This window comes from Canis lupus, chromosome 2 (assembly GCF_048164855.1).
Source record: "Canis lupus baileyi chromosome 2, mCanLup2.hap1, whole genome shotgun sequence".
NCBI lineage: Eukaryota > Metazoa > Chordata > Mammalia > Carnivora > Canidae > Canis > Canis lupus.
Window position 1 is genome coordinate 53,659,815 of NC_132839.1, and position 26,643 is coordinate 53,686,457.

General features: G+C 42.9%; 1 protein-coding gene across 3 annotated transcripts in view; it reads left to right on the plus strand.

Annotated features, from left to right (window-relative positions):
- ABHD2 (abhydrolase domain containing 2, acylglycerol lipase) overlaps window positions 1-26,643 on the plus strand; it is a 103,227-nt gene that overhangs the window by 35,426 nt on the left and 41,158 nt on the right. For all 3 annotated transcript variants that reach the window (XM_072799659.1, XM_072799679.1, XM_072799669.1), the window contains exon 4: window positions 24,815-24,990. In XM_072799659.1, coding sequence (XP_072655760.1) covers window positions 24,815-24,990 — 176 coding nt within the window. The remainder of the gene's footprint in view (window positions 1-24,814; window positions 24,991-26,643) is intronic.

Sequence of the window (26,643 nt, forward strand, 5' to 3'; positions counted from 1 at the left end):
TGTCACAGATGTGCAAGATACACAATTTTTGTGTACCAAGGATGTATTAAATAATTAGAGGGGCACTTGGGTGGCTCAGTCATTTAAGAGTCTTGACTCTTGACTTTGGTTCAGATCATGATCTAAGGGTCATGAGATTGAGCCTCACGTTGGGTTCCATGCTTAACAGGGAGTCTGCTTGAGATTCTCTCTCCCATTCCCTCTGCCTCTCCTCCTGCTCGAGTATATTCTCACTCTCTCTCTCTAAAAGAGAGAGAGAGATTTTAAATATCTAATATTTTAATATTATTGATATTTAAATATTTAAATATTTTAAATATCTAATAATGACTTTAATTAATATTAAAATATCAAATATTTTAAATTAATTAATTAATTAGAAGTACACTACAGAGAAAAGCACTAATTCAGATCACTCTGATAGTGCAATATTGAGTTATTGGAGACCCTCCACTCCTCGCATTTTCCTTCCTTGCTTCCTCTTGTAAGGCTGCCCATTTGCAGCAGCAGTGCCAGAGGAGACATTAGGGTGAGGGGCTTGGGTACAGACAACTGATGTGTGCAGTCTTCAACAAGACACTGTGTAAACGCAGCTTCGCACACTCCCTTCCAGTCAGATTGCTGCCCCTGGGCCCCTTCTGGGAAATTCTGGAGCCAGAGCAGCTTATTTATAGTGAGTTCAAGTTGAGAAGAATTTCATTATTTGGGGCTTAAATTCCTCTTAATTCCCTCTTGTTCACAGACACATTCCAGATCAGATTTTGATCCTTTCCTCCTTGGCTGAACACTACAGCTTTGTGCTTTTTATAGGATAAACTCCTAATTGCCAAGTGTCTTAATTCCACTGACCTAATGTTACCCATTGTAAGAACTGTGCAAGTATTTCCTTAGATACTTGTGGTGAGCCATTAACAATTGATAAGTCGATCTGTAGTGCTCCCAGTGCGCTCCTTCTGTAGGCACCAAACCTTCAGAGCACACTCACCTGGAAATCTACATTGTAAAAGAACTCTTGAAGGATGAAATATTCAAAATCATCTTTACTAGGACCAATTATTGATGGTCAGCATGAATGAGGTCACGTTTTCAGACAACTTCGTCTTAAAATTGCTTGTGTTTCTAATGAAATGACCCAAACCCAAATTGTCAAGGTGAGAATTACTAAGCCCAGGACACTGTCTTCCGTGCCCACGCTAACCAAACAACCCAGTTTTCCCAGAACTGATGGGTTGTAGAACATGGGGCTTTCAGTGCTAAAACCAGGGAAGTACCAAACAGGGGTGAGTTGGTCCCTCTGTCTGTTACTCACTGTCTTCTGCCCTCAGATAGTGAGGTTTTTATAAATGGGTATGCATTTAGGTGCAAGTAGTTAGTTCACCAGGATCCAGGTTTAATTTAACTCTCAAATGTTGCCCAACTGCACGGTCTCTGCCCTAGCAGGTCACCTGTCCAGCAGGAGGCCAGGAGGAAAGTGCTATCATCCTTGAGGCCACTTGTATTGAATTAAGATGACCAGGCCGAGGCTATGGAGAAATTCTAAGCTGTTCTTTTTCTCTGCCCACTGCCTGCCTGGCACATCTCCCTTCATTATGACAGATAGTTCACTTTATACTATAGAACAATATCTAATTTTTATAACATTTTTAAGTGGGCTCCATGTGGAGCCCATTGTGAGTTTGAACTCACGACCCCAAGTTCAAGACCTGAGCCCAAATCAAGAGTCAGATGCTCAACCAACCGAGCCACGTAGGTGTCCCAGAACAGTGTCTACTTTACTGATACAGTATAATTAGGACAGTAACATGGACGGTTTTCTAGAGGGTGAGTGAGTGGGATCACTGCTTCCATGCAGCACTGTGGTGAAGAGCGAGCTGACTGCAGTTTGTCCTCATCTGAGGCACAAATGCAGGAAGTCTGCTCCTCCTCAGCAGCCTCAAGAATAACCTCCCTGCAGATGGAGTCTGTCCAGGGCACTGGGCCTTAGGATCACAATCTACCAGGTAGCAGAATATTCACTCAAGGAAGGAATTTTCTGGGGTTTCTAAAGGAGATCTGCCACTCCATGAAGTCCTAGGAAACGAAGCTTTTACTGCTACAAAAAGATAATCCTTGACGAATTGATGTTTCATGTGATTGGATGCAGTGCCCTCCCTGTTGCCACCAGGGCCGTGTGCTCCTATGAACTATTCATCTGCCCAGCATGGCTGCCTGTGGTGCAGTCTCTCCATGATCCACGGAAATGAGTCAGCTCTTGTGGCAGCTTTTGAACCACCCCAAACCTGTGCCCATGCCAGTTTCTAATCATGGAGTGAGGGCTCTAGGTCAGCCAAACAGCTTCCCTTCTGAGGTAACCATTAAAAGAGGCCATCACCCAGAACATTTGGGAAGCCTTCTTGCCTGGAGGACAGTGGTTGATCCAGAACTATCTGTGGCCTCCTGGGAAGGGAGAGATCCATGAGAAGCAGCAGGTTGTGTATTTTTCCACCTTTCTGCTGGCTACTAATGCCATTGCCACAACCAACCTGACATTTCTGTGACTTGTAGCACCAGCTGGCAAGACCCTGAACTGGTGTTTTCAGCCAGATCACAAAAGCTTGAAAACTAATTCCTTACTAATATGAACTAAGAAATTGTGTGTATGTGTGTGTATATATATATATATTTTTTTTATTTGAAATCTGCCAAGCCATAACAGTTGGGACTTCTCCTTCCTCAGCATTTCAATAAGGGAAATTCCTCTCAGTGAATAAGTAGACCTCTATATTTTTTGAGTTTAGACAATTAATCTTTAGTACCCTGCTCTTCCAGTCTCTTCACATGTGGCCATCACACTCATCCCCTCTCATACACACATAATCCTTTTTCTCATATTTCCACCTTCCATGTCCATCAAAATCCTGTCCATCCCTCAAGGTTGCCTCATATGCTGGCTCTTCCCATAACTCTCCAGCCCTGACCCTGTGCTGTCCCTATGGCTCCTACCTGACGACAGGAAGAGAAACAATATCTTTCCATGTGTGTATTTCTTTTTGGATCAGCTCTATTCTGAGAGGCTTAAGGAGGATGACTGTCTTAAGATTTTCTGAATTCTCTATGGCTGCTATGTTGCACACACTCAGTGTACACTAATGTTTGTAGATACCTTTGGTAGGAACCCATGTGATGAAGTGTCAGAATGAACAATTCAGTTAAACGCTAAAAGAATTTAGAGAAAAAGGGAGATAGTACTGTGGAGGCTTGGATGTTGAGGTTTTGAGTGACCCTGTGAGATGAGTTGACTTGGATGAGTGGGGCGATATGGGTAAAGGTAGAGAGGTCAGTGTGAGCAAGAGCCAACACTTCTGATAGAAAACCAACTTTGCTCTCCAGGCCAGCACTTCTCATCTACCCACTTTTCTTTCTTTGTCCTGTCAGCCTTCCAGCCAGCCTGCTTGGGTAAGGATTTGGCACATTTTCTCATTATCACTGGTTTGCCCTGACCTCGAAGCCACTCTGCTCCTAGTCCCATGCCCCCAGATCCTCAGATCTTCATGTGGCTGGACTCAGACCAGCTCTCTTGTGATTCCTAAAGATCTTCTTGATGCTCTTTGTGTGGCCTTTGGACCTGCCACCCTCTCTGCCCTTTGCTCACTGTGCCCTTGGTTTTGTTTTCTTCTGTGCTCTAGCCCCATCACTGGCTTGGTCTCCACAGCTGCTTCCTGGCCAGTCCATTGCCAAGCCCCTATGTCAGGAGGTGGTGTGACAAGAGCTGTCTGATTATAGCAGAAAGCCCTGGTCTTTGGGAGAGAAAGAGGTCAGGATCACATGGGGGCTCAAATTTCCAGAAAGGAAGAGTTTGGATTTGATCCCATAAGCACTTGTGTCATTAGGAAAGAATGGGAATCAGTTAGGTGTGGTGGATAATGGAATGTCCTTGGGTGTTGGCAAAAAGGGCTGAATCACAGATAATGTTAAGGTTGCTGAACAGCAGAGAGAATAGATTGGTGAACAGAAATAGAGAAGTCACAGGGAAGCTGCTTTCTGAGAGAAAGTGGTTTAGTTTTGGACACTCTGTGGGATGTGCAGGTGGGCAGGCATCAATGTGGCAGCAGAGCTCCTGTATGAGCTGAAGGCCAGGCTCCAGATCAGCTGCCAGCCCGGGATACGAAAGCAGAGAGCAGGAGAGAGACTGAGGATTGGTGGCCCATGGCAGGTTAGGGCAGGAGGAAGAGCCAGTGAGGGAGCCAGAGACAGGCAGTAAGACAGGTTCAGAGGAGAAGCAGGAGCCTTGAGTGTCATAGAAGCCAGAGAAGGAAGGCATCAACCACAGAAAGGAATGGTGAGGGCCAACCAGAGGCCTTTGAGCTGCACCAGAATGACAAGGGGACTTTGAGGCTGACTGTTGCAAAGGGTGAGGAAAGAAGTCAGCTTAGAGCCACCAAAGAAACTGGTCCACACCAGAACAGAAGAGCTGAGGAAGGAAGGAGGAAGACAGGAAACTGATTGAATTGGCTGAGAAGACCAGACTGGATGAAATTTGTACCAGGATTGTGAAGGGGACGGCAGAGGTGCTTGGGGAGGGGAAGTTAGCCTCCCTCGACCCCGCCACACCCAGGAGCTCTGACTCTGCCCCCCACTGGCTGGGCGACCCCACCTTACCAAGTTTCTACTTCCTCACTTGTAAAATGGGGGTTATAGTACTTCATAGGTTTGGTATGAGGATAAGGAGAGACAGCATATGAAATGATTTATAGGATGCTGAGCATGCGTAAGACTTCAGTAAGCATAGCTGCTATTATCAGAGCTATTTTTATTTTTTAAAGATTTATTTTAGAGAAAGCACATGCACATGTGTGTGTACACGAACAGGGGTGGGGAAGGGCAGAGGCAGAGAGAGAATCCTCAGCAGACTCCCCATAGGGCAGAGGGCCCAACTCAGGGCTGGATCCCAAGACCCTGAGATTATGATCTGAGCTGAAATCAAGAGTTGGACACTTAACCAACTGAGCCACTCAGGCACCCCTGGAGCTAATTTTATACTAATAATAGCTAGATTGGTGGTGAAAATGACAAAGGGCATAATATACGAGTTCATGCAAGTATATTTGAATATTGATGAGACTGCCATGGACAAGTGAGTATAGGATACACCTAGATAATTTTCACAAGATGAAATACTATCAGTAAACACCAAATAATGTTCAGCCTTGGTAACAATGAAATTTCTAAAAATGAAGTATTATTTGATACTCAGAGGAAAATCTGGCAATATTCTCATATTATTAGCATGAAATTAAGTTGGACACAGTATTAGTCAAGATAGGCTAATATCTATCCTAAATCATTCCAGTGTCTTAAAACCACAAACACTTACTTCTCACTCATGCTACACCTTTACTTTGACTGGTGGGAGGGCTCTGCTGATTGTATTCTCACTAGGCCCCAGCCGATGGAGGTGTCACCTCAGCATGTACATCCACGGGCAGGAAAAGGAATGAGACAACTCACATGCTGGCTCTTAATGGCTGCTACCCAGAAGTGACACTGGGTCATTTTCATTTCCATTTCATTGGTTAAAGCAAGGTTCATGGCTAGGCCTAACTTCAGAAGACATACCCTGTGTCTGGGGTAGTGGTAGGGTGGTGGTGATGGTGTCGGTGGAATAGCCACAAAAGTCACTGCCTCCTAAGCTGAACCTTCTCAATCTGCATCTCGTCCTCATTCCATTGCTTCTACCTCCATCCCTTGTTTGGACTGACACCATAGCCTCATCTCTATTCTCTGCCCCTTCTAGTTCACCTCACAGGCTGCTAAAATATCCTCTGAAGCACAAATCTAAGCATGTCAGGGCCCCGCTTTAAGCTGCCTGTAGGGTGAGGTCTAGCATCAGCCTGGTTCCTTGTCCTTGTGCCTCGTGTTCTAAACACATTGGGTCACCCTATGTTTCTCTCCTGCCTGGGTCTTAACACTTGCCAATCCTTCTATCTGAGGTCCTTCTACACCTTTGTACAGCCTCCTTATTTGAGAGCACACAGATAGCACCTCTGGGGGGGAAGCCTCCCTGGATGTCCTCCTCCATACTCAGTCAGTGCTTCTCTTCTGTGTTGTCTCGTTGCATATGGGACTTCCATAACAGAAGCACATTTGTGGGGCATCTGGGTGGCTCAGTGGTTGAGGGTCTGCCTTTGGCTCAGGTTGTGATCGCAGGGTCCTGGGATCAAGTCCCATATCAGGCTCCCCACGGGAAGCCTGCTTCTTCCTCTGCCTGTATCTCTGCCTCTCTCTGTGTCTCTCATGAATAAATAAATAAAATCTTAAAAAAATAAGCACATTCGTTTGCATTAAAATTTTTAATTAGTCTGCATCCCATGATAAATTGTGACCTAAGTTACTGTTCACAGCAACAATAATAACAAAGACTGTCATTACTTGGGTGGCTACTGTCCCTTAGCTGGGAAGTTCAGCTACTGTCCCTTAGCTGGGAAGTCTCTCTCTTTAGAAGAGACAAAATTGTTTGTCTCTTCTGTGTTGTCTCGTTGCATATGGGACTTCCATAACAGAAGCACATTTGTGGGGCATCTGGGTGGCTCAGCAGTTTAGCGCTGCCTTCAGCCCAGGGTGTGATCCTGGAGACCCGGGATCGAGTCCCACATTGGGCTCCCTGTATGGAGCCTGCTTCTCCCTCTGCCTGTGTCTCTGCACCGCCCCCCCCCCCCGTCTCTCATGAATAAATAAATAAAATCTTAAAAATAAAATAAATAAAATAAAATAACACAGAAGCTATTTTAAAAAAAGAAAAAGAAAAAGAAAAAAAGAAATAGGTGTCATTATTCCTCACCCGACCTCCGTGTTTCAGTTTTTAACTAATGAGTAAATGTGACTCAACAAAATGAGTTGAGTTGCTCAGCATCGCAGAGTAGCATCGCAGAGTGTCAGGACTGAGACTGGACCCTGCTTCCTCTGATCCCATAATCCCTGTTCTTTTCCCTGTACCTGTGTCCTCACTGCCCAGTGTAGTATCCAGCACATAACAGGTGTTTCATAAATGCTTATTGGGTGAATAGATGAATACACAGATCATAAATAAAGGAACAAAAATGTTGATTCCACTATGATGAATTTAAGCCAAAGGAATCATTTAAACACAAAGAAAAGCTAAAAGCCTTGATTAAAAGTAGTAGATTCAACACACGTTTATAGTCACCACTTCCTGAATCCTCACTAATGTGATACCAAAGAGTAGAAAGGCACAAATTCTCAAGAACATCGAGAACAGAAGAGGAGATAAGAGCAGGCAGGTGGAAAGCAAATGAACAAGCAGAAACTAACATAGAAGAGCAGAGAAGGCGGAAACCCAGACCTGCAGTGTGGGAACCCTACAAGAACAGAGTTGAGTTGAGGCCTCAGGAACCAGAGGTTCCCGGTACCTGTGAGGATGGAGTGGGAAACATATCTGAAAACAAACAGATTGGTGGGAAGGCCCCCAGCCTCCTCCCCACTCACACAGCCAGGTGATGGCTCTGCCTCTGCCTGGGTAGGTTAAGAGTGGGAGAGAGGCACCAGGGCCATAAAGACGCATGTGGAAGGCCCCAGCCATGACCAGGTTCCCCAAGGAGATAGGAGGCTTCCCCTCTGAGAAGACTGACCACGGTGCTCAGGAGAAGAGTCCCAGAGTCACTATTATTTGAGGGTCCTCTAACAGAGAGGATGGAACCCACAGGTTGGCAGGATGTGGGTCTATGTAGTCAGCTAGCTGTGGATCTACTTTTAGGGCCTCACCCTTTGGTAGGAGCAGACAACCAGGAGTCGCCGGGCATAGAAGGAGAGCCTAGAAACGTGAGAGACAGATCTAAAGCACGCAGAAGAAAGGAAGTGGAGGAAACACAGTGAAATGAGCCAAAGTAAAGTTAAGAAAACCTGTAATGAGCATACTTGGAGAGCAGAGAAGGTACACATCTGCGTGGCAAGAAGAGACTAAAATTGGAGCATTCCAAGAACAGGAAGAGCTCTTGGAGCACAAATGAAGAAGGTTGATAGAGGGATTTAGAGATAAAATTGAGGCTCTCTTCTAGAAAGTGGAATGAACAGACAAAAGATGGCAAGTGAAAGAGAAATCAGAGGGTCAGTCCTAAGAAATCTAATATGCAAATAATAGTGGTTCTAGAAAGAGGCTAGAGAAAGCAGAGGAAAAGAAATTATCAGAGAAACATCCCCTAGCTGGCCTGGGGGTGTGGGGCCTAAAACCCCAGATTGAAAGAGCTTCTGAAATCCTAGCCCAGATAATGAAAAAGACCCACCAGAGGCTCCTGGTGATGTTTTGGAATCCTGACAACAAAGCCAGATCGCCAGACTCTCAGGTCAGGAGACACATGAGGATCAGGCGTCAGAATGACTCTGGATGTCAGCAGGAGACCAGAAGCTGGGGGACAGTGGAGCAAGGCCTTCAAAATCCTGAGGTAAAAATGGATTCTCACTTAGAATTCCATACCAGCCAAACTCACCCTAGTTAGTGTGAAGGTAGAAGAAAGGCATTTGCAGATATGGGGAGTTGGTCTCAAAAAAAAAGGCTTTCTTAATCCCCAAATTCATTTTTTCTCAAGAGGCTAAGTAAAAGCCAGCCATCCTCCACCACAAGAAGGAAGGAAGCCAAGGAAGATTGGCCATGGGGCCCAAGATGCAGGAAGAAGACGAGGGGCCTCACAGGATAGAGGAAGGGCTCCCCAGACGGTGTCCTTAGGAGAAAGTGAAATCAGTGATGGCCTGAAGCCTTTGTGCAGAAACGTCGTGTCCCACAGAGTTTGGAAATAAGCTGGTGATTGGGACGCTGAGCTCATGAGGGAATGCAAAAGTGATAACCTGGAAGAAATATAGAGCTTTACAAAAAAAAAAAAAAAAACCAGGTACAGCACGTGACTTAGTTGTGACTGACATTTACAGAATCATCTGAACCCTGAAAAAAATTTTTTTAAGATTTTATTTATTTAGTCATGAGAGACACACACAGAGAGAGAGAGAGAGAGGCAGAGACACAGGCAGAGACACAGGCAGAGGAAGAAGCAGGCTCCATGCAGTGAACTCGAACACAGGAATCCGGGAAGGCAGGCGCTCAACCACTGAGCCACCCAGGCATTAAAGCAGGCGCTCAACCACTGAGCCACCCAGGCATTAACGTAACCAAAGGTATTGTCATAAGAAGGTTGAGAAGAGGGAAGGAGGAAACAATGTGTGTTTTCTGGGCAGTGGGAAAGAGCCAACAGCCTCTATAATGGGAGATGCAGTAGGTGATACAGAAATTGGCAGGCAAGGACCAGCAGGCCACACATGGCATCCAGAAATATAGAGGCAGGTGTGGGATGACAGGGACCATAAAAGACTTGAAAATATTTGTCTCTCAGAAGCAGGAATTGGGAGGGGAGAGGGGTCAGGGAGCATCTCGTTGGACTCTGGACACATAGGTTGACAAAAATGAAAAAAGAAATCTGGAAAGGGAAAAACGAAATATGGGGAGATATTCCACCAGCATTGTTTATGGTAGTAGACATGGGCACAGACACATCACATGCTGGAGGCACCAGCGGTGTGATGCAGGATGTGTCAGGTCAGACACACCATGGGGTTCAAAGGCAGGGCCTACTGCTTACTATATCTTTGGACACTGGGTTTCCTGGTCCATAAACAAAGGGGTGGTTCCAAACAGTAAGATTTGCTGTAAGGGGTGAGTCAGATTATGTAATGTGCCCATAGAAGGTGCTACACAGATGTTTGCTCCCCAAAGTGTAATTCTACCCTGATGTACAGGGTAGATGTACAGGGTAGAATTTTGTATGGTCATCTAGAACTTAGGGTAGTGACCATGTGTATGAGAAAGCAGGGTCTAAGTGGGGAAAAAAGCAGAAGACAAAATTATATATCTGTATGTTATTATTATGACTATATAAATATCCTATATTCAAATAGATAGGGAAAATAAAAAGGAAACAGCAATGAAACCCTTATTAGTTTCATAAGGGTTGTGAGAATGTGGATGAATTTTCAACTCTTTATTTCTTCTAGCTGTTTCAAACTGATATGAAATAAAATCAAGAGGCCTCCAAACATGCATTTCATCCTTCACAGTTTTCAAAGTCATGTGTTATAAGTATAGTCCAGTTATAACTATAAGCAGCAAGGCCAGCCGCTTTCACATTTTCCCTTCACCTGCAAAGAGATACTTTGCTTTAGCAGAACTCTCTAGAACATGCTCACCTATATGGTTTTGTGGTGCTCTGTCTTGTTGTATGGACAAGAACAAAGGTTGTCTTCACAAGGGTGGAGTTGTTGATATTTGAGGAAATATTTTTCTGCATCCTCATGCTGTAGAGGGTGGCCATTTCAACAGAGCTCAAGCACAGCCACCCACAGTGGCTTCTTTCAGCTTTTTGAAGCTGTGTTCCTCTCCTTGAGAGCTCCAGAGCAGCTCCATCATTTCCTTTTTACTTTCAACTCAGGGCTCACCTTGCTGCAGCAGCAGTAGCTGTTTCCCGGAAGTTCTCCCAAGCAGCAGAGTGTGTGATCTGGTTTTCTCCTGCAGCATTGTCCTCGTGGACGGTGGGCTTGAGTGTCCCTTTAGCCTGTGTTCACAGTTTTGTGATTATTCCATGCAAAAACAGCACTTATACACACACACACACAAACACACACACGTTGCTTTTCATTTCATTGCACAGAGTAGCATGCTATACATAGACTCTTGGGCACCTTGCTTTTCTTGATGAAATAGCACCAAGAGATTTTTCTACATGAGTGTACAAAATGCTTCCACCACATACATCTTGGATGCTTGTTATTCCACAGTGGAGAGCCGTTTGTTTCATCAGTCTGCTGACGGAGGCTTCACTGGTTTCTAGCCTTTTACTTTCACAATGCTATAACAGATAATTTTACGTTTATGTTATGATGCACATGTGTCCAAGTAGGATAAGCTGGAAACACAGTTGCTGAGTGCAAGGGTCATGTACCTGGAAGACATGGTTGGCTAGCGCCCCCAAGCTTGTCACCACCAGCCCTGCATGAAAGCCCCGCCTCTCTTTCCCCAACACCTTGCCAACAGAAGGGGTTCTACTTTTTTATATTTGCCAGTCTGGTAGGTAAAAATCCTGCTGTGAATTTTGTGTTTCCTCTTATGAAAGAGGCTTTACATCTTTTTTACATTTAAGAACTATTTTTATTTCCATTCATATTAACTGCCTATTGGTAGCCACCACCCATTTTCCTGATGGTCATTGGTCTTTTTCCCAGTCACCTGGGAGAGCTCTTTATGTGCTGGGGACATTAGCCCTTTGTGGTCTGAGTTGCAAATATTTGTTCTCAGTTTGTCCTTTTTCTTCTGATTTTGCCTCTGGTGGTATTTGCCATGCAGAATTTTTTTTTTTTTTTAATGTTTGCATAGCCAAATTTTTTTATTATTTCCTTTGGCTTTGGGGATTTCAATTTTTCTCAGAAAGGCCTTCATTGTATGATTCTTTTTTTAATTCCACACTTTTTTCTAGCACATGTATGGTACTATTTGGTTTTGAAATGCATGGTCTCTCTGGAAGGTATCCTGGCGCAAAGTGCAGCTCCACCTTAATTTTTTTGCTGATGGCTATCCTTTACCCAGCACCCTTTATTGAACAATCCCTCTTTACCCCACTTACTGAAATGCCACCTTTTTCTCTTGCTAAGTTTCTTGGTTGTATTTAGGCACATTTCCAGTCTGTTCCATTCTGTCGATAATCCTGAATATATATCGTTCGCAGATTTGTAGTTTTTAAATATGTTTTACTATAAGCAGTGCGGGGGGTGCTAATCCCCCCTCACTACTCTGCTTTTTCATGCTTTCCTTGGCAGTTATAGCCTGTTCAGTTTTCCATATGAACTTTATAATGCTTGTTTTATTCCAAATATGATTTTTTTTTTCTGTGTATCTGTTAAACTTCTAGAGAATTTAGGGAGAATTAACATGTCTGGTGCTGGGTTTTCCAATGCAAGTTTATTTGTTCCAATATCTCCAGAGCCCGAAGAGCATTATATGATTTCTTTCTTACCTTCTCATGATCATAAACTCCCTGGGAACAGGAATGGAGTCAGGTTTCAAATGCAAGTTATTAGTAATTATATAAATAATTACTGACAAAAGAAACGTATTTTTTATTAAATATTTTAAGAACCCCTCTTTTTTCAAATGTCACAGCTTTCCATTTTGTGAATTATTATCTGCATATGAAAGTAAAGCAAGATACATGCTTGGGGTCACTTGCATGCCAGCATTTTAACTCTTAGAAGTCAAGAGCATTCCAGGTGGATCTTCACATTACATGGTCTGGGTTCCCCCAACTGGGAATAGTAGGAAATACAATGTGACTTTTCAGCCTCCATCATCCCTCCTGCCTGGGTCTGGCACAGATTTTAAAGTGGCCTTGGGCTGAGAAGCCAGACAAGAGGCAATCCTGGGGGCACCTGGGTGGCTCAGTCTGTCAGTCTTGGGCTCAGGTTGTGACCTCGGGGTCCTGGGATCAAGCCCTGCATCAAGCTCCCTATGCCCCTTCCCACTGCTGTGTGTGTTCTCTCTCTCTTTCTCTCTCAAATAAATCAAATCTAAAAAAAAAAAAAAAAAAGCTGTCCTGGATTGGGCAAAGAGCAGATGGTTGACATCTGTGTGGGTGAAAGGAGAGGGGTCTCTGTAGGGGAACAGGGACAAAACAGAGGTGTTCAGTATGTTGTGCACATGTCCTGTTCACTCAGCACAAGCAAGTTTTCCAAATCCATAATTTAGCAGTAGGAAGGGTGAGGCCAGGGAGGAGCAGATTTTGGGCAAAGTGTGGGTGAGCCAAGCTAGTCTACAATACAATCTCCTACTGGCTCTTGGCAGAACTAGCTCTTTCATGGATAGTATTTGTTAGTAGAACCCTGGAGCCTCTTAATAAGCTACCAACCTACCAACCTTCTGAAAGCAGTGTCAAGACCAGACTGAGATAGACAAGATCATGCTTTCATCTTCGTAGGGAGGGGTGTGGCCAGTCCTAGAAGCTGTTTGTGGAGCAGAAAAATAATGAGATCAGATGCATTTGACATGTGAATACAATTCTCAGGGTTTCTCACTGCTTTTCTTTGAACTTTAAAATTGAGTTTATTTTTCCTTGAAGCAAAAAGAGTGTGATTTCTCCTTAAGTGGTTTGACTGTAACTCCTGTGCCTATTCTCTCTAACATTCATGTTTTATAGCTTACACAGGACACAGGGTGGGTCATCGATATGCCACCGTGGCTGGCACCTGTCCTGTGTTTAAAAACCAGTTCCAGGAACAGAAGATGACTTCTCTCTTGTTTCCTCAGGCCACTTTTGGTCATCTCAGGCAGAAACAAAACATCTCTGCACTGGATTTTTCCTGTGCAGAATCCTGCAATTCAGGAATAGAACATTTCTAGCAACAACAGTGAAAATGTAATGTGTGACAGCTGTGAAGAAGTATTTGCCGCCAGTGGGGGAAAATGCTGTGTACAAAGCAGATTTCTGATGAGCCTATTAATGGGTGTTTGGGAAGCTGAATATGCCACTTGCCACTTTGAGATGAAAGGCCCGAAGCAAATGATGAAATCCTTTCCCTGCCTCCCCAGCAGGACTAGGGCGGTGTAGTGCACAGTCTGCTTTGTGTCTGGAGAAGGCTGAGGCCCAGTGAGGTGGGCTCATGCAGATCTGCTGGCTTCCGGTCAGCCAGGCTGGATGAGGGGACACAGGGCACAGAGGGAATTGTGGGGGTCCGTGGTAGAAGCAGTGGGAGGTCCTGGGCTCAAGGCCTGTAAAGGGGAAGCTCTGGCAGTCAGGATTCAGGATAAGTATCTATGAAATGTCCCCCTTATCTCCGGAGGGCTCTACACCTTCCCTGCTTCTTTATCTGCCTTTTGTGTACACACACACACACACACACACACACACACGAGGAAGGCCTGGAACTCAGTTTTCTGATTTCTGGAGCTGCCACAAAGCTTTGTTCCCTGTGTTCATGCCCTTCCCCCATGCCTACTGATGCTCATCCTAATTAATTTATTCTCCCTCATTAATGTAGGATAAAAATGCTTCCCCAAATCAGGCACCTCTCGCCTTTCCACAGTGCCTCCATCCTCTCTCCTGAGTCTCATTACCTCTGGGGAGACATTCAGTATGATTTTGTTAACATCCTGGCCTCATCTTAGAAATAATCAAATGTGAATATTCAAATTAATTACCCTCCAGATGGATATCCTGCACACACAAAAAAACTTCACTAACATTAGGGAGTCAGTTACAGTTGTGAAAAACATTGTAAAATCAAAGAAACAGTTTTTTGCCTAATGTATGTGAAGAAAACCTAGGAGAAGTTCTAACAAATTCAGTTCTCAATTGGGAGAAACATTATTTAATACAACATTCAGACAAATGCTCAAACAGGAAAAACCAGGCTCAAAACTGTTTGTTATTTTAGCCTCTGGTTGAGGGAGTTGCTGTGGCACAGTAAGAAAGGCTCTGAAAGGAAGCCAGACAATTGTCCCCTAGTGCCGACACTGTGACTCAGGCAAATCAAGGCTCTGTTTTCCTCATCTGTACAATGGGGGCGATGTCATCACTCAGAGCTGTTATGTCGTTCTGTCCTTGACACAGAGATTAGAATTAGAAGTTCAGAAACGTCCCTACTCTCTGAGTGCCTTAGACTCCCTGTCTTAACACAGGCAGAGAGGAGAGCTCTGGTGTCTGGTGTCTCCTCCTCTTATAGAGACACCAGTCTCATCTTAGGGCTCTACTCTCATGACCTTGTCCACACTGGCTTACCTCCCAAAGGTCCCTCCTGCACTTTTACATTGCAGTGCAAGACTTCAACACGTGAATGTTGAGGGGGCACATTCAGTCCTCAACACTCCCCATCATGCACTGAGTTAAGTTGGTATTTCTCAGCCACATGACCAAACCTCCTCATAAGATCACCTCATTCTGACTTTCTGACCCCAGTGCCTGCTCTTCTCCATGACAGTAGTTGTCTGTTCTCACGTGCTTCCACCCCCAGATTGTGAACCCTACAAGGGCAGGCACTATTGAGTCAAACTCAATATCTAAGAGCCAAAAGAATGCATAGTCCAAGGCCAGGCTGTCCCAGTCACGGGTCTTTGGTTGGGTCCCAGAGGCCAGCCCTGAAGCCTTTCTGGTCCATGAAGGATGGACCTCTCAAAATAAATCTCTTGGCCTGAGTAAAGGTCATCTTTCTGCTTGGTGGAACAAATATTTTTCTTGAAATGGAAAATTTGTTTTTCTTTATCTGAGTGTGTACTCTGAGCAGAGTGGAGGGCCGCTGGAGATGGGCATTTCCTATGGAAACTGAGGAAGGGTTCTGAGCCCATGTCTCCTGAGTTATCCCAGCACCTGTCTTGCTCCTGGCTGGTGCTTGACACAAAGCCAGCCAAGGACACTGTCATCAACTTGAAGATGAGATTCCCAGGACAGTGTAACTCCTGTTTTTGGCTCTGTCGTTGAAGTGTCCCTTTGGTTGGGGTTTGCTGACAGAGAGGGAAACATGAAGGGCAGATATAAAATGGCAGACCTGCACCTGTAGGGAAGCAGCCAGCATAGGGAACAAAGGCAAAGCCTGTGGACTTGTGAGGCTTCCCATCTGGTACTGAGTTCACTAATGGTAATATTTTATTTTTATTTTACTTTATTTTATTCTATTTTTTTAAAGATTTTATTTATTTATTCATGAGAGACACAGGCAAAGACATAGGCAGCAGGAGAAGCAGGCTTCCTGTGGGGAGCCTGATGCAGGACTGGATCCCAGGACCCTGGGATCACAACCTGAGCCAAAGGCAGACACTCAACCACTGAGCCACCCAATTATACCAAATTATATATAATTTGATATATTTTTAAAGCTAGAGGCTGTTAACTATTTAAGATATGTGAATAACCTATTGGTTCTAGATAACTCTAATATTTTTAAAGGATGACTAATGGAGTCATAGGAGCCTCTGTAATGACAACATCTACTTGTTCCCATCATGGCTATTTTATCATCCAAGTAAACACTGGACACGGTGGGCAAGGACCCAGCTGAAGTCTTAACTCTACCTTGGTTAGCTTAGTGACCAGGGCCAAGCCATTACCTCTCTGGCCTCTGAGTCCCTGCAGTAAAATGAGGCTAACAACATCTACCATTTCACAAACCTTAATCAAAGGCAAATGAGATCATAAACAAAAAGAACTTTGAAAAATTGTGAAGTTAAAAAAAAAAAAGAAAAATTGTGAAGTGTTGTAGATAGATAAAATGGCTGCTTAATTTATCATGTTCTGTGTTCAAAGAAAGAGGTCAATATATTCGTGGTGATAGAGCCACGGTGACTATCTCAAACACCCCTGACTTCCTCTGCTCAAAAGCCCAGTTGAACCTCCTTGATGTGCCCACAGTCACTAACGGAGAGGTCCATGTTTCACTCAAAGTGATATTTCTGTGCTGTAGTAAGATTCCAGCAGCCTTGGCCTTGGCCTATATCTCATTTTTGCAGATAATTGGAGCATGGTAACTCTTCCTTTGCATTCCCTTTGTCTCCATGAAACCATGAGCCCTGTTATTTCCTTCTTATAGAGTAAAAGCAGGACTGCTCAGGTGTCCTCCCTGGAGTTCCTCAGCAAGTGGTCTGCCCAGCCACCCCTCCACAGACCCTGAGTGGCCCCTGCATTATGGATCTTCTCCTATCCCCAGCTTCTTATCCCCCAGCTTATACCATCTTCTTTGTTGGTCCCAGGAAGGAGGAACATACAGGAAGAGAGTGTGAGCTGACTTCTAACCACTTGCACTCCCATTGGGAAAAGTCAGGAGGGGCTGAACCCAAGGACATTTAAAATACAAATATTTTTAAAAATAAATAAATAAATAAAAATAAAAATAAAAATAAAATAAAATATAAATATTTTCATCAAAGTTAGGCTAACATTAAATCATTTCAGAGAATATTTTCTGGAACAATTTTACTGAAGCAATTTGATTCCATGATGATTTTTCACTGTTACACAGATCTTATCTTCATCAGGTTTGTTTTCCATTTAAATTTTACAACAAAGCTTGGAATCAGTTTTTTGTCCATATTATGTGCTACTGACTATAGCTTCTGTTGTAGCAAGTTCTTTTGTGCCTGTTATTGCCACTAATGCAATTCTCTAGGTTAAATTTGCAAGCCTAAATTCCATTATGAAAACTGGATTCTTCATCTTCTTCTTTAAAAAAAAAACCTGGATTCTTTTGTCAATAATTTTGTTAAATTATACTACAGGCAGTTTTGACTGTTGCCAGTTTTATTCTGATACGATTTTTTCCATCCGTAATAGCCATGGTGAAGTGAACAGGACTGATTGTATGTATTTATTTGTCAACTAATTCATTTTTTAAATTATGATAAATGAAAAAAAATAAAAAATAAAAAAAATAAAAAATAAATTATGATAAATGTTGAAGACAGAAGTAGAGATACAGTAGAAGGACATGGCCTAGAGTCAAAATAGTAGGGATATTCAATATCTCTAGGATGGTAATAACAATTTTTTTAAGATTTTATTTATTTATTTGAGAGAGAGAGTGCACAAGTGGATGAGAGAGGCAGAAGGTAAGGGAGAAGCAGACTCCCCACTGAGCAGGGAGCTCAATACATGGCTCAATCCCAGGATCCTGAGATCATGACCTGAGCTGAGGTGAGCCAAAGACAGACACTTAACCAACTGAGCCACTCAGGTATCCCTGGCTATAACAATTCAAAACAAAATTAAAAAAAAAAAAAAAAAAAACAAGGGTTGGTGAGAATGTGGAAAAATTGGAACCCCTCGTGTATTGCTGGTAGGAATGTAAAATTGTGCAGCCACTATGAAAAAGAGTTTGGAGGTTCCACAAAAACTTAAGCATAGAATGACCACATGACCCAGAAATTCTGCTCCTAGATATATATTTAAAAGGACTGAAAACAGGTATTCAAACAAAAACTTGTAATCAAATGTGCACAGCAGCACTGTACACAATAGCCAACAGGTGGAAATAACCCAATGTCCATCAGCTAATAAATGGATAAAGAAAATGTGATAGGTAAGGCATACAATGAAATATTATTCTGACACAGAAAGGAATGAAGTACTGGTCCATGTTACAACATGGATGAACCTTGAAACTTTATGCTAAGTGAAAAATCACAAGACAAATAGTCACATATTCAATGATTCCATTTATGTAAAATACCCAGAATATGTAGTTCCATAGGAACAGGAAGCTGGTAAGTGGTTGCCAGGGGCCACAGGGAAGCAAGAATGATGAGTGGCTGCTTAACACATATGAGGTCTCCTTTGGGAATGAAGAAATGTTCTGGAACCAGACAGAGGTGATGACTATGCAGTATTCCCATTGTACCAAATGCCATAGTATCGTGCACTTTAAAATGGTTAATTTCCTGTTATGGGAATCTTACGTCAAAAAAATAGTGAGGCAAAGTGATGGGTTGCACAAAATGTGCTACTGTAAGGCCAGTAAAAATCATTGACCAGGAGTCATAAAAACTCTACTTTTCTAGATTTCTTTTTTTAAAGGAAACAGCACAAACTCTTGTATGTGATGAAGTTTACATTCAGAAAGCTGGGTGTGTGAGAGAGAACACCACTTGAGCAAGTAAGGTGCCTGTTTGTGATCTATACTGTGTTACCGGAGAAGCGAAAGCTTCAAAGTTAATGCATTTGGGAATTATGGGAAATGCTGAGGTGGGACCAAGGACAGAAAGAAGAGACTTTGAAAGAACTAGGTGGGAATATGATAGTTTGGAGAGGCTTGTGGGATATCGGGGGCACTGAAGAAGCCTCTTGAAGCAAAGATGAGGCTAGGCCAAGACCTGGTAGGGAACATTTGTCACTTTCTTGGTGCCCCACATCCATTCTTCCTCTCCAAGCACACACACATTTCCTTTTGGGAAAGTCCTTCTCTCCCATTGCATGCAGGCAATGGCATGGAGATGCCCTGACCCCACCCATAATTACCTTCTTCAAGACAGCCCATTCCTGGGGCATTGCCTCCTGGGGAGCTGCTGACTGCGTAAACAGCACATTTGTGCAGCAGCCCCAGTTTCTTTCCCGGAACCTGACCTCTTTGAGCCTGGTCCTCCAACCTCCTGTCCATTTGGCGAGCACCCCAGCATTGTCCCTCCTCAAGTTAGTTGGGGGGTGGATTGTGTTACTTTAACCAAAACATTTTGTCTGAAACAAACATAAAATTTTAGCCAAGGAGTAACTGCTGCTGAGCATCTGTTTCACTGGAAGGGACCTGCTAGGAAGGAGGGGTGGCGGTGGGACTCAGTCTCTGATGCCATATGTGTGCCAACCTTGTGCCAGTTTGCTGGAGGGCTGCTGGTGAGAATCAGAGGGAATGACAGCTAAGTCTGGATTCAGTGGCTATAAAGTAGTTTGACATCATCTAAAAACCCAGGTCCCATAGGAAAGAATTGATTAGTTACCCACAGATTGAGGGCAAAGATAAGCGTTAGTATGCTTTTTTCCAGCTCTTTTGTAAACAGCCTGCCAACCATCTGTCCTTGCTAGTGTGAGCTCTGTCTGCCTGAAGGCAGTGTGAGTGAGTGAGTGATGTGTGTGTGTGTGTGTGTGTGTGTGTAGGGACGTGAGTGAGAGGGAGGTCCAGATTTTCCCTTGTGGGCTTTCCCATTGGACAATTCTGTTAGGCTAGCCAGGTGTTACAAATAGATTCAGAAGGTAAGGACCTGCTGGCCTCTACATTTTGTTGTGGTCTAGCTTCTTTCTTAGTAATATTTGTTTATTTATAACAACCATTTATTAATCACTGGCCATGGCACAACATTGGATAAACTAGTATATGTGTTAGTACAGAAGACATCGCCTCTGCTTTCAGGGAGTTAGGAGTAAAACATGACCAGATGCTAACTCTAAGAATAGCTTTTTTTTTTTTTTTTTTAAGAATAGCTTTTTTAAAAATGTAGAGATGCATGCAAATTAGTGTAGTAAAAACTGAGTATTAAAATGTGAAACAAGCTATAAAGTTTTACTGTAGGATGTAAATACCTGAATAACAGAGAGATAAAGCATGTTTTTTTAATAGGATAAGTAAAAACTGTAAAGATGTCAATTTTTCCCCAAGATAATGTATAAGTTTGGTGTGTTTCCAATTAGAAATCCCAAAATTTTCCCAGAACAAGCTAATCCTGTAATTCATCTGGAAAATAAAATGCCAAAAATCTGGCAAGAAAATTTTGAAAAAGAAAAGGAGGCCCACACTGTGGGCCAATGCTCAAAATAGTCCATAAAGCTATATTAATTAAGGCAGAGTCATATTGGCACAAGAATAGACAAATAGATCAATGAATCAAGAAAAGAAAATATAGAAAAATATCTTTAAAAAAAAGAAAAGAAAAATATCTAAATATTTAATTGGGAACGTGGTATAAAAGATGACAGTTGAAATCTGTAGGGAAAGGATGAACCATTTATGGTGTAAAGTCAAGTGGCAGGAAAAAATGAATTAGATCTTCACTTTGCACCTTTTACAAAATAAGAGGATTTAAGGGTAATACATTTTTTAAAACTAGAGGCATAATAGAAGGAAATATTGGAGAATATATTTAAGATTAGGTGCTAGAATAACTCCTTTTAAAACAAAATGTAAAACATAAAGGTTTTAGTAGAAAAATCTAACAAATTTGGGGCACCTAAATCTGGCTGGCTCAGAGGAATGTGTAACTCTTGATCTTGGGGCCATGAGTTCAAGCCCCATGCTGGGTGGAGAGATTACTTTTAAAAACATATCTTTTAAAAAGAGAGAGAGAGAGAAACTAACAAATTTAACCACAAGGTATGAAAGTTATATAAGGTGGGTGGGGGGTGGGGGTGACTGGGTGACGGGCACTGAGGGGGGCACTTGATGGGATGAGCACTGGGTGTTATTCTATATGTTGGCAAATTGAACACCAATAAAAAATAAATTAAAAAAAAGAAAGTTATATAAGATAAAATTAAAATATACAATAAACTGGGAGAAAGCCTTTGCAACATATAATAGAAAATGATGGGTGTAGGAGTGATAAGAACAGTACCTACAAATCGATTGGAAAAAGATAAAAATGTAACAGGAAAATGGACAAAGGGTACAGTTTACATAAGAGAAATGAATGACTAGTAAACCTATGAATCAAGAATATGCAAATTCAAGTAAGAAACTTGCTTACCGCAGATTGGATCCATCTTTAAAAACACAAATTGAAGTTAAATACCCATATTTTACCCATCAAGATGGCCAGAATGTAAAAGATTGACAATGCTAATTGTTGATGAGGGTGAGGAAGACAGGTACTTCCATGCAAAACTGTTGGGAATGTAAATTGGTCCATCTGTCTTGAAAGACAGTTTGGTGGTGCCCTAATTTAAAATGCACACAGTGCTCAGTTCTATGTCTCTAGGCCCCCTAGGAGATACCTCTCTTCATTGGGTAGTTGAGCCCTAGCTCCTTTACAGCATGATACCAGGCTTCTAAGGAGATAAAAGCGGAAGCTGCCAGGCTCTGCTTGAAAGGCCAGACCCAGAGTAAAGCAGATTCCTCCATGTTCACTTTCCAGCATCTCTTAAGTGCTTATATGGTTATATAAATTTCAAAATACCCTATTGTTTTGGTCCATATTTCCTCCTTGACCTAAACCATGTAACTAACTCCACTCATTCTAATTGTTTTTTTTTTAAAGATTTTATTTAGTTGACAGAGAAAGAGAACACAAGCAGGGGGAGGGGCAGAGGGAGAGGGAGAAGCAGACTCCTCACTGAGCAGGGAACCCAATGTAGGACTCGATCCCAGGACCCCAAGATCATGACCTGAGCCAAAGGCAGTGGCTTAACTGACTGAGCCAACCAGACGCCCCACTGGTTTTTCTTTTCTTTTTTTTTTTTTTTTTTTTAGTTTTTCATGTGATCTGTAGGTAACTCATAAACAAATGAAAACACACAGCAAAACTTCACCATGGTAAAAAGTGTCTAAAAATGCGATGCGATAAACACTGGTGTTGTGTTATTGTAAAGTTGATTGAAAACAGTGCTTTATCAGTAGGTGGTATTGTCATAAAATTAAAGATTGTAAAATGCCCACTATGCACAACTGACCCTACACCGAAGTGAGAATATGCCAGGTAATCCTGAGACAGTCACTTATTCTCATGCATACACGTGCATGCACACACACGGACACATGTGCACCATCAGGATTTTCTCTGAGAATGGTGCTGGATCACCTGGAAAGAGGACAGTAACCAAACAGCAGTCATGCTATAGCCCAACTCATTTGAGAATGTATATTTTTTTGTATATTCTTTTATTGGAGTTCGATTTGCCAACATATAGTATAACACACAGTACTCATCCCGTCAAGTGGATGTATATTATTTTTTAAGTGTATCTGTGCCTTCTCAGATTTACTAAGGGAAGTGTGTGGAGTACCCTGGGAGAGACACAAAGATAAATGAGCCTGGCTCCTGCAGGTGATGGGAAGGAATGTGCTTGAAAAGAGCCCTCATGTCAATCAAGCCCTCTGGCTGCCAGGATAGAGCTCTGCCGAGGGGTCCTTTGCCAGGGGACACAGAGGTGGGGCAGCTCCCCTAGTAGCCTGATTGGATAACCACCTGTGTCATCATTCCATGGGAAGTCTGTAACCAGCCCAGAGAAAAATTTTATTTTATTATTTTATTTTATTCTTCCATCATTTTCTGAGATTATATTGTATTTAAAACAAGATCAGAAGATACATATATGAGACTGAATTCATATTTCTTCTGTTTAACCTCAGCACGTTTCTATTTTTAATTTATATTATAAACTAAATTTTCTTTGAATTTCCCTCTGGGAGCAACCAGGAATTTGGCTTCTTGGATCACTTGTCTCCCCCTATGCATAATTTTTTGACCAAAACCCTTTATAAATCCTACATCTAAATCTTGTGTAATACTGGGTTGTCCAGTTGATGTTATTTTTATAGGCTTGCTTTTTGTTGCTCTCATAATCTCCTCATCTCTTTTATTTTTTTTTATTTTTTATTGGTGTTCAATTTACTAACATACAGAATAACCCCCAGTGCCCATCACCCATTCACTCCCACCCCCCGCCCTCCTCCCCTTCTACCACCCCTAGTTCGTTTCCCAGAGTTAGCAGTCTTTACGTTCTGTCTCCCTTTCTGATATTTCCCATACATTTCTTCTCCCTTCCCTTATATTCCCTTTCACTATTATTTATATTCCCCAAATGAATCCTCATCTCTTTTAAATGCTTCTGTTTTCCAAATGCCATGGCCTCTGCACTAAGATTTGCACCTGTGGTGTCATGCTGGCAAATGGCTTCATGTCCCAAGGTCTTAAAATACTCTTTCCTCTCCTCCCTACACTCACAGAGGAAGTTCGTCTGGGAACTGGCTTGCTTAAGATGATCACTTCTCTTCAATTTGTGGAGACTTATTATTTTTAAAAAACAGTAAATCTGGTAGAATTTAAGGAAGGTTTTTAGGATCAACTGGTATGATAGAAATAATAGGCATGAATTGGGAAGCAGGTTAAGGTAAACCCTTAAGAAAATGCTCACCATGGCATGCCTGGGTGGCTTGGTCAGTTAAGCCTCTGACTCTTGGTTTAGGCTCAGGTCATGATCTCAGGGTCCTGGGATCAAGCCCTGTGTCAGGCTCGCCACTCGGTAGGGAGTCTACTTGTCTCCCTCAACCCCTCCCCCTGCTCTTTCTCTTTATCTCTCTCTCTCTCCCCCACCCCCCAAAAAAATAAATAAATCTTCTAAAAAATCTTTTTTAAAAATCTGTATTATCTACAGATTACAGAGATGTAGGATGGATGTCATTACCATATTTTATGTTCTATGACTCAAGTGTACGCAGAACACAAATCTGGCCAACCACCAGGCCTGGGCCTCCAAGCTGAGCAAGAGCAACCAGTGGCAGTTCAGGAAATGGGATCATCCTGCACTGTGGTTGTGAACTAGAATCATTTCTTAGTTGTAACAGAATGCCTTGTTTTCCCAGTAATTAACTAGTTTGAGGTTTTTGCATTTACTCCCAGGAACCAGCGTCACTCCGTGTGTTCATGAAGGACAGTTGTCAGGGTGGTGTCATGACTTGCTTAAACTAGACAAGCCTTTATCCTTCATCTAACCCAACAAATATTTACACTGCTTCCCTTCCAGGACATTCTCCAGAGGGTACACAGCACCTCATAACACACACACAAGGCACCTACAGGCTCTTGGGAAAGCTTGCTGCCCTTCCCAGTGTAATGGAGAGCAGGTGGTTTGGTTAACATGGTGACCACTGTGGCTGGGGCCTGTCTTGTTAGAGGAAGGCAAAAAAGTGAACATTTAGTGAGTGTAGGCAGCGTGATAGCTGTTTTATATACATTAGCTCATTTGATAATGAGGCTAACCCCGTCAAGTAGCATGTGGTCAAAATGTATAACTTGCTTTCTTTTTAATCTACATTACAGCAACAACCCATATTGAATTGCTTAACACTGTAAATTTGAAATCCTGCCTGAATAAGCATGTCCTGATGATTTCTAAGGCTAGTCTGATACGGGGTGTATTAGTAAATGGGGAAAGGAGGTAAATCATGGCATGAATGTAAGGTAAAGAAAATCCCATATTTATACTTTAGTATGCAAAACTTGTCAGGAAAAAAACTCAAATAGGTTGAAAGATTTTGGCTCAAAAATTTTTCCATGTGTTGTTCAAGGAGTGTGGGAGAATTGACCTTTCCTCTCCTCCTCTCTTAGATACATTCCACCATTGATCTGGGGGAAAAGTGGACACATCCAAACAGCCTTGTATGGGAAGATGGGAAGGGTGAGGTCACCACACCCGTACGGGCACCGCAAGTTCATCACCATGTCCGACGGAGCCACTTCAACCTTTGACCTCTTTGAACCCTTGGCCGAGCACTGTGTTGGAGGTAAGCTACTCTAGGTCTACAATGTGGCCCATTGGTCAGTGAGGGAGCACAGTGTACATGCTCCTGTCACTGGCTCAGCATCACACCCAGGGGCTGGTAGGAAGCCTCCTGAGGTACATCATTCAGGGACAGCCCGCAAGGATTCACACCATCATGTGCTTGCCAGTCACTACATAGGGCCCCTCAGACAGCATTGCTGAATGTAGTTAGTCCTCCCATGACATACAGAAGCTTGGTGTGAGGGGATGAGGGAGAATGTGGAGCCCAGGTCCTGCAGGACCAGGCCTCTGCTTTGATGACAGCAATAGAAGCCAGACTCTTCTAAGTGCTTTGTAGATACTATTATCCCAGTTAAGCCTTATAGCAACCCTGAGAGGTTGATGCCTTATTATCCTGACTCTACTGATAAAGAAGATAAAGCTCAGAAATTCGGGATAGGCCAATCTTGTTTGTTGGTAATAGCAGATGGTGGAGGCTCTCAGGTACCCTCTGCATACATTCCATGGATGAAAAGACACATTTGGGCCCATTTATGCAGGGGTTTGGGATACCTGTCTGTCAGAAACCACTCTGATTACTGTTGCTGCTGGAATTTGGCATTGCTCTGTCCATTCTATATAGTGAGCACCTGTTATAAAGAGCTTTGCAGTGAGGAAGTAGAGTTAGGATGGCAGCTGCCTCTGCTGCTCTTATAAGAGGAGGACATGTCTTTTCAGTTCTGTAGTATGCAAAGCACCAAGGTTTGGGGGGATTCGGGGTTTTATTTTTAAGATTTTATTTATTTATTTATTCAGAGAGAGAGCATGCATGCATGCACAAGTAGGGTGGGAAAGGCAAAGGGAAAGAGAGAGAGAGAGAGAGAATCTCAAGCAGACTCCCCACTGAGCATGGAGCGCAATGAGGAGCGTGATCTCACGACCCTGAGATCATGACCTGAGCCAAAATCAAGAGTCTGACGACAACTGACTCAGCCACCCAGGTGCCCCAAGGCACTTTGGTTTTTACAGGAGCTTGGTAACTACTTGGGAGGAATTCCAGTAAACCTCTTGCACCTTTCAGTTCTTCACAGTAATCAGCACTGCCAATTAGCTAATGACAAAGGTTTAAGTTGATGTTCCCTTTGCCTAGAACACTCATCCCCATGGCTGCCTCCTTCTTGTCATTCGGGTCTCAACTCAGATGTCACCTCCTCAAAGGGATGGCCCTTGCCTCCATTCACTAGTGTTCTCTTCCCAGTAAATCCATCACACCTTCCTGCTTTAGCTCTTCATGACACCTGCCACTCCCTTGGAAGGTAGTTCATGGTCATGATAGAAAATTCAAAAGTTACCTTTAAGATACACAGAGAAAGTCTAAGTCTTTCTTCTACTCCTACTCCCTACCCAAGCACCTCCCCCATGGTATCCACTGTTCGGTTTCTCATGTATTATTCTGGAGCTAGTGGATGCATTTCTAAATATAGATATCTTTTCCCCTCCCTGCAAATGGCAGTATATCATAACCCTTTTCTGCACCTTGCTTTTCTTCCACTTAATACATGTTAGAGAGCTTGCCCTATCAGTCAGTATATGCAAAGATGTCTCTCATTATTTTTAAGGGCTACATAACATTTCATCACTTGGATGTGCAATCATTTATTTAACCAGACCCCTG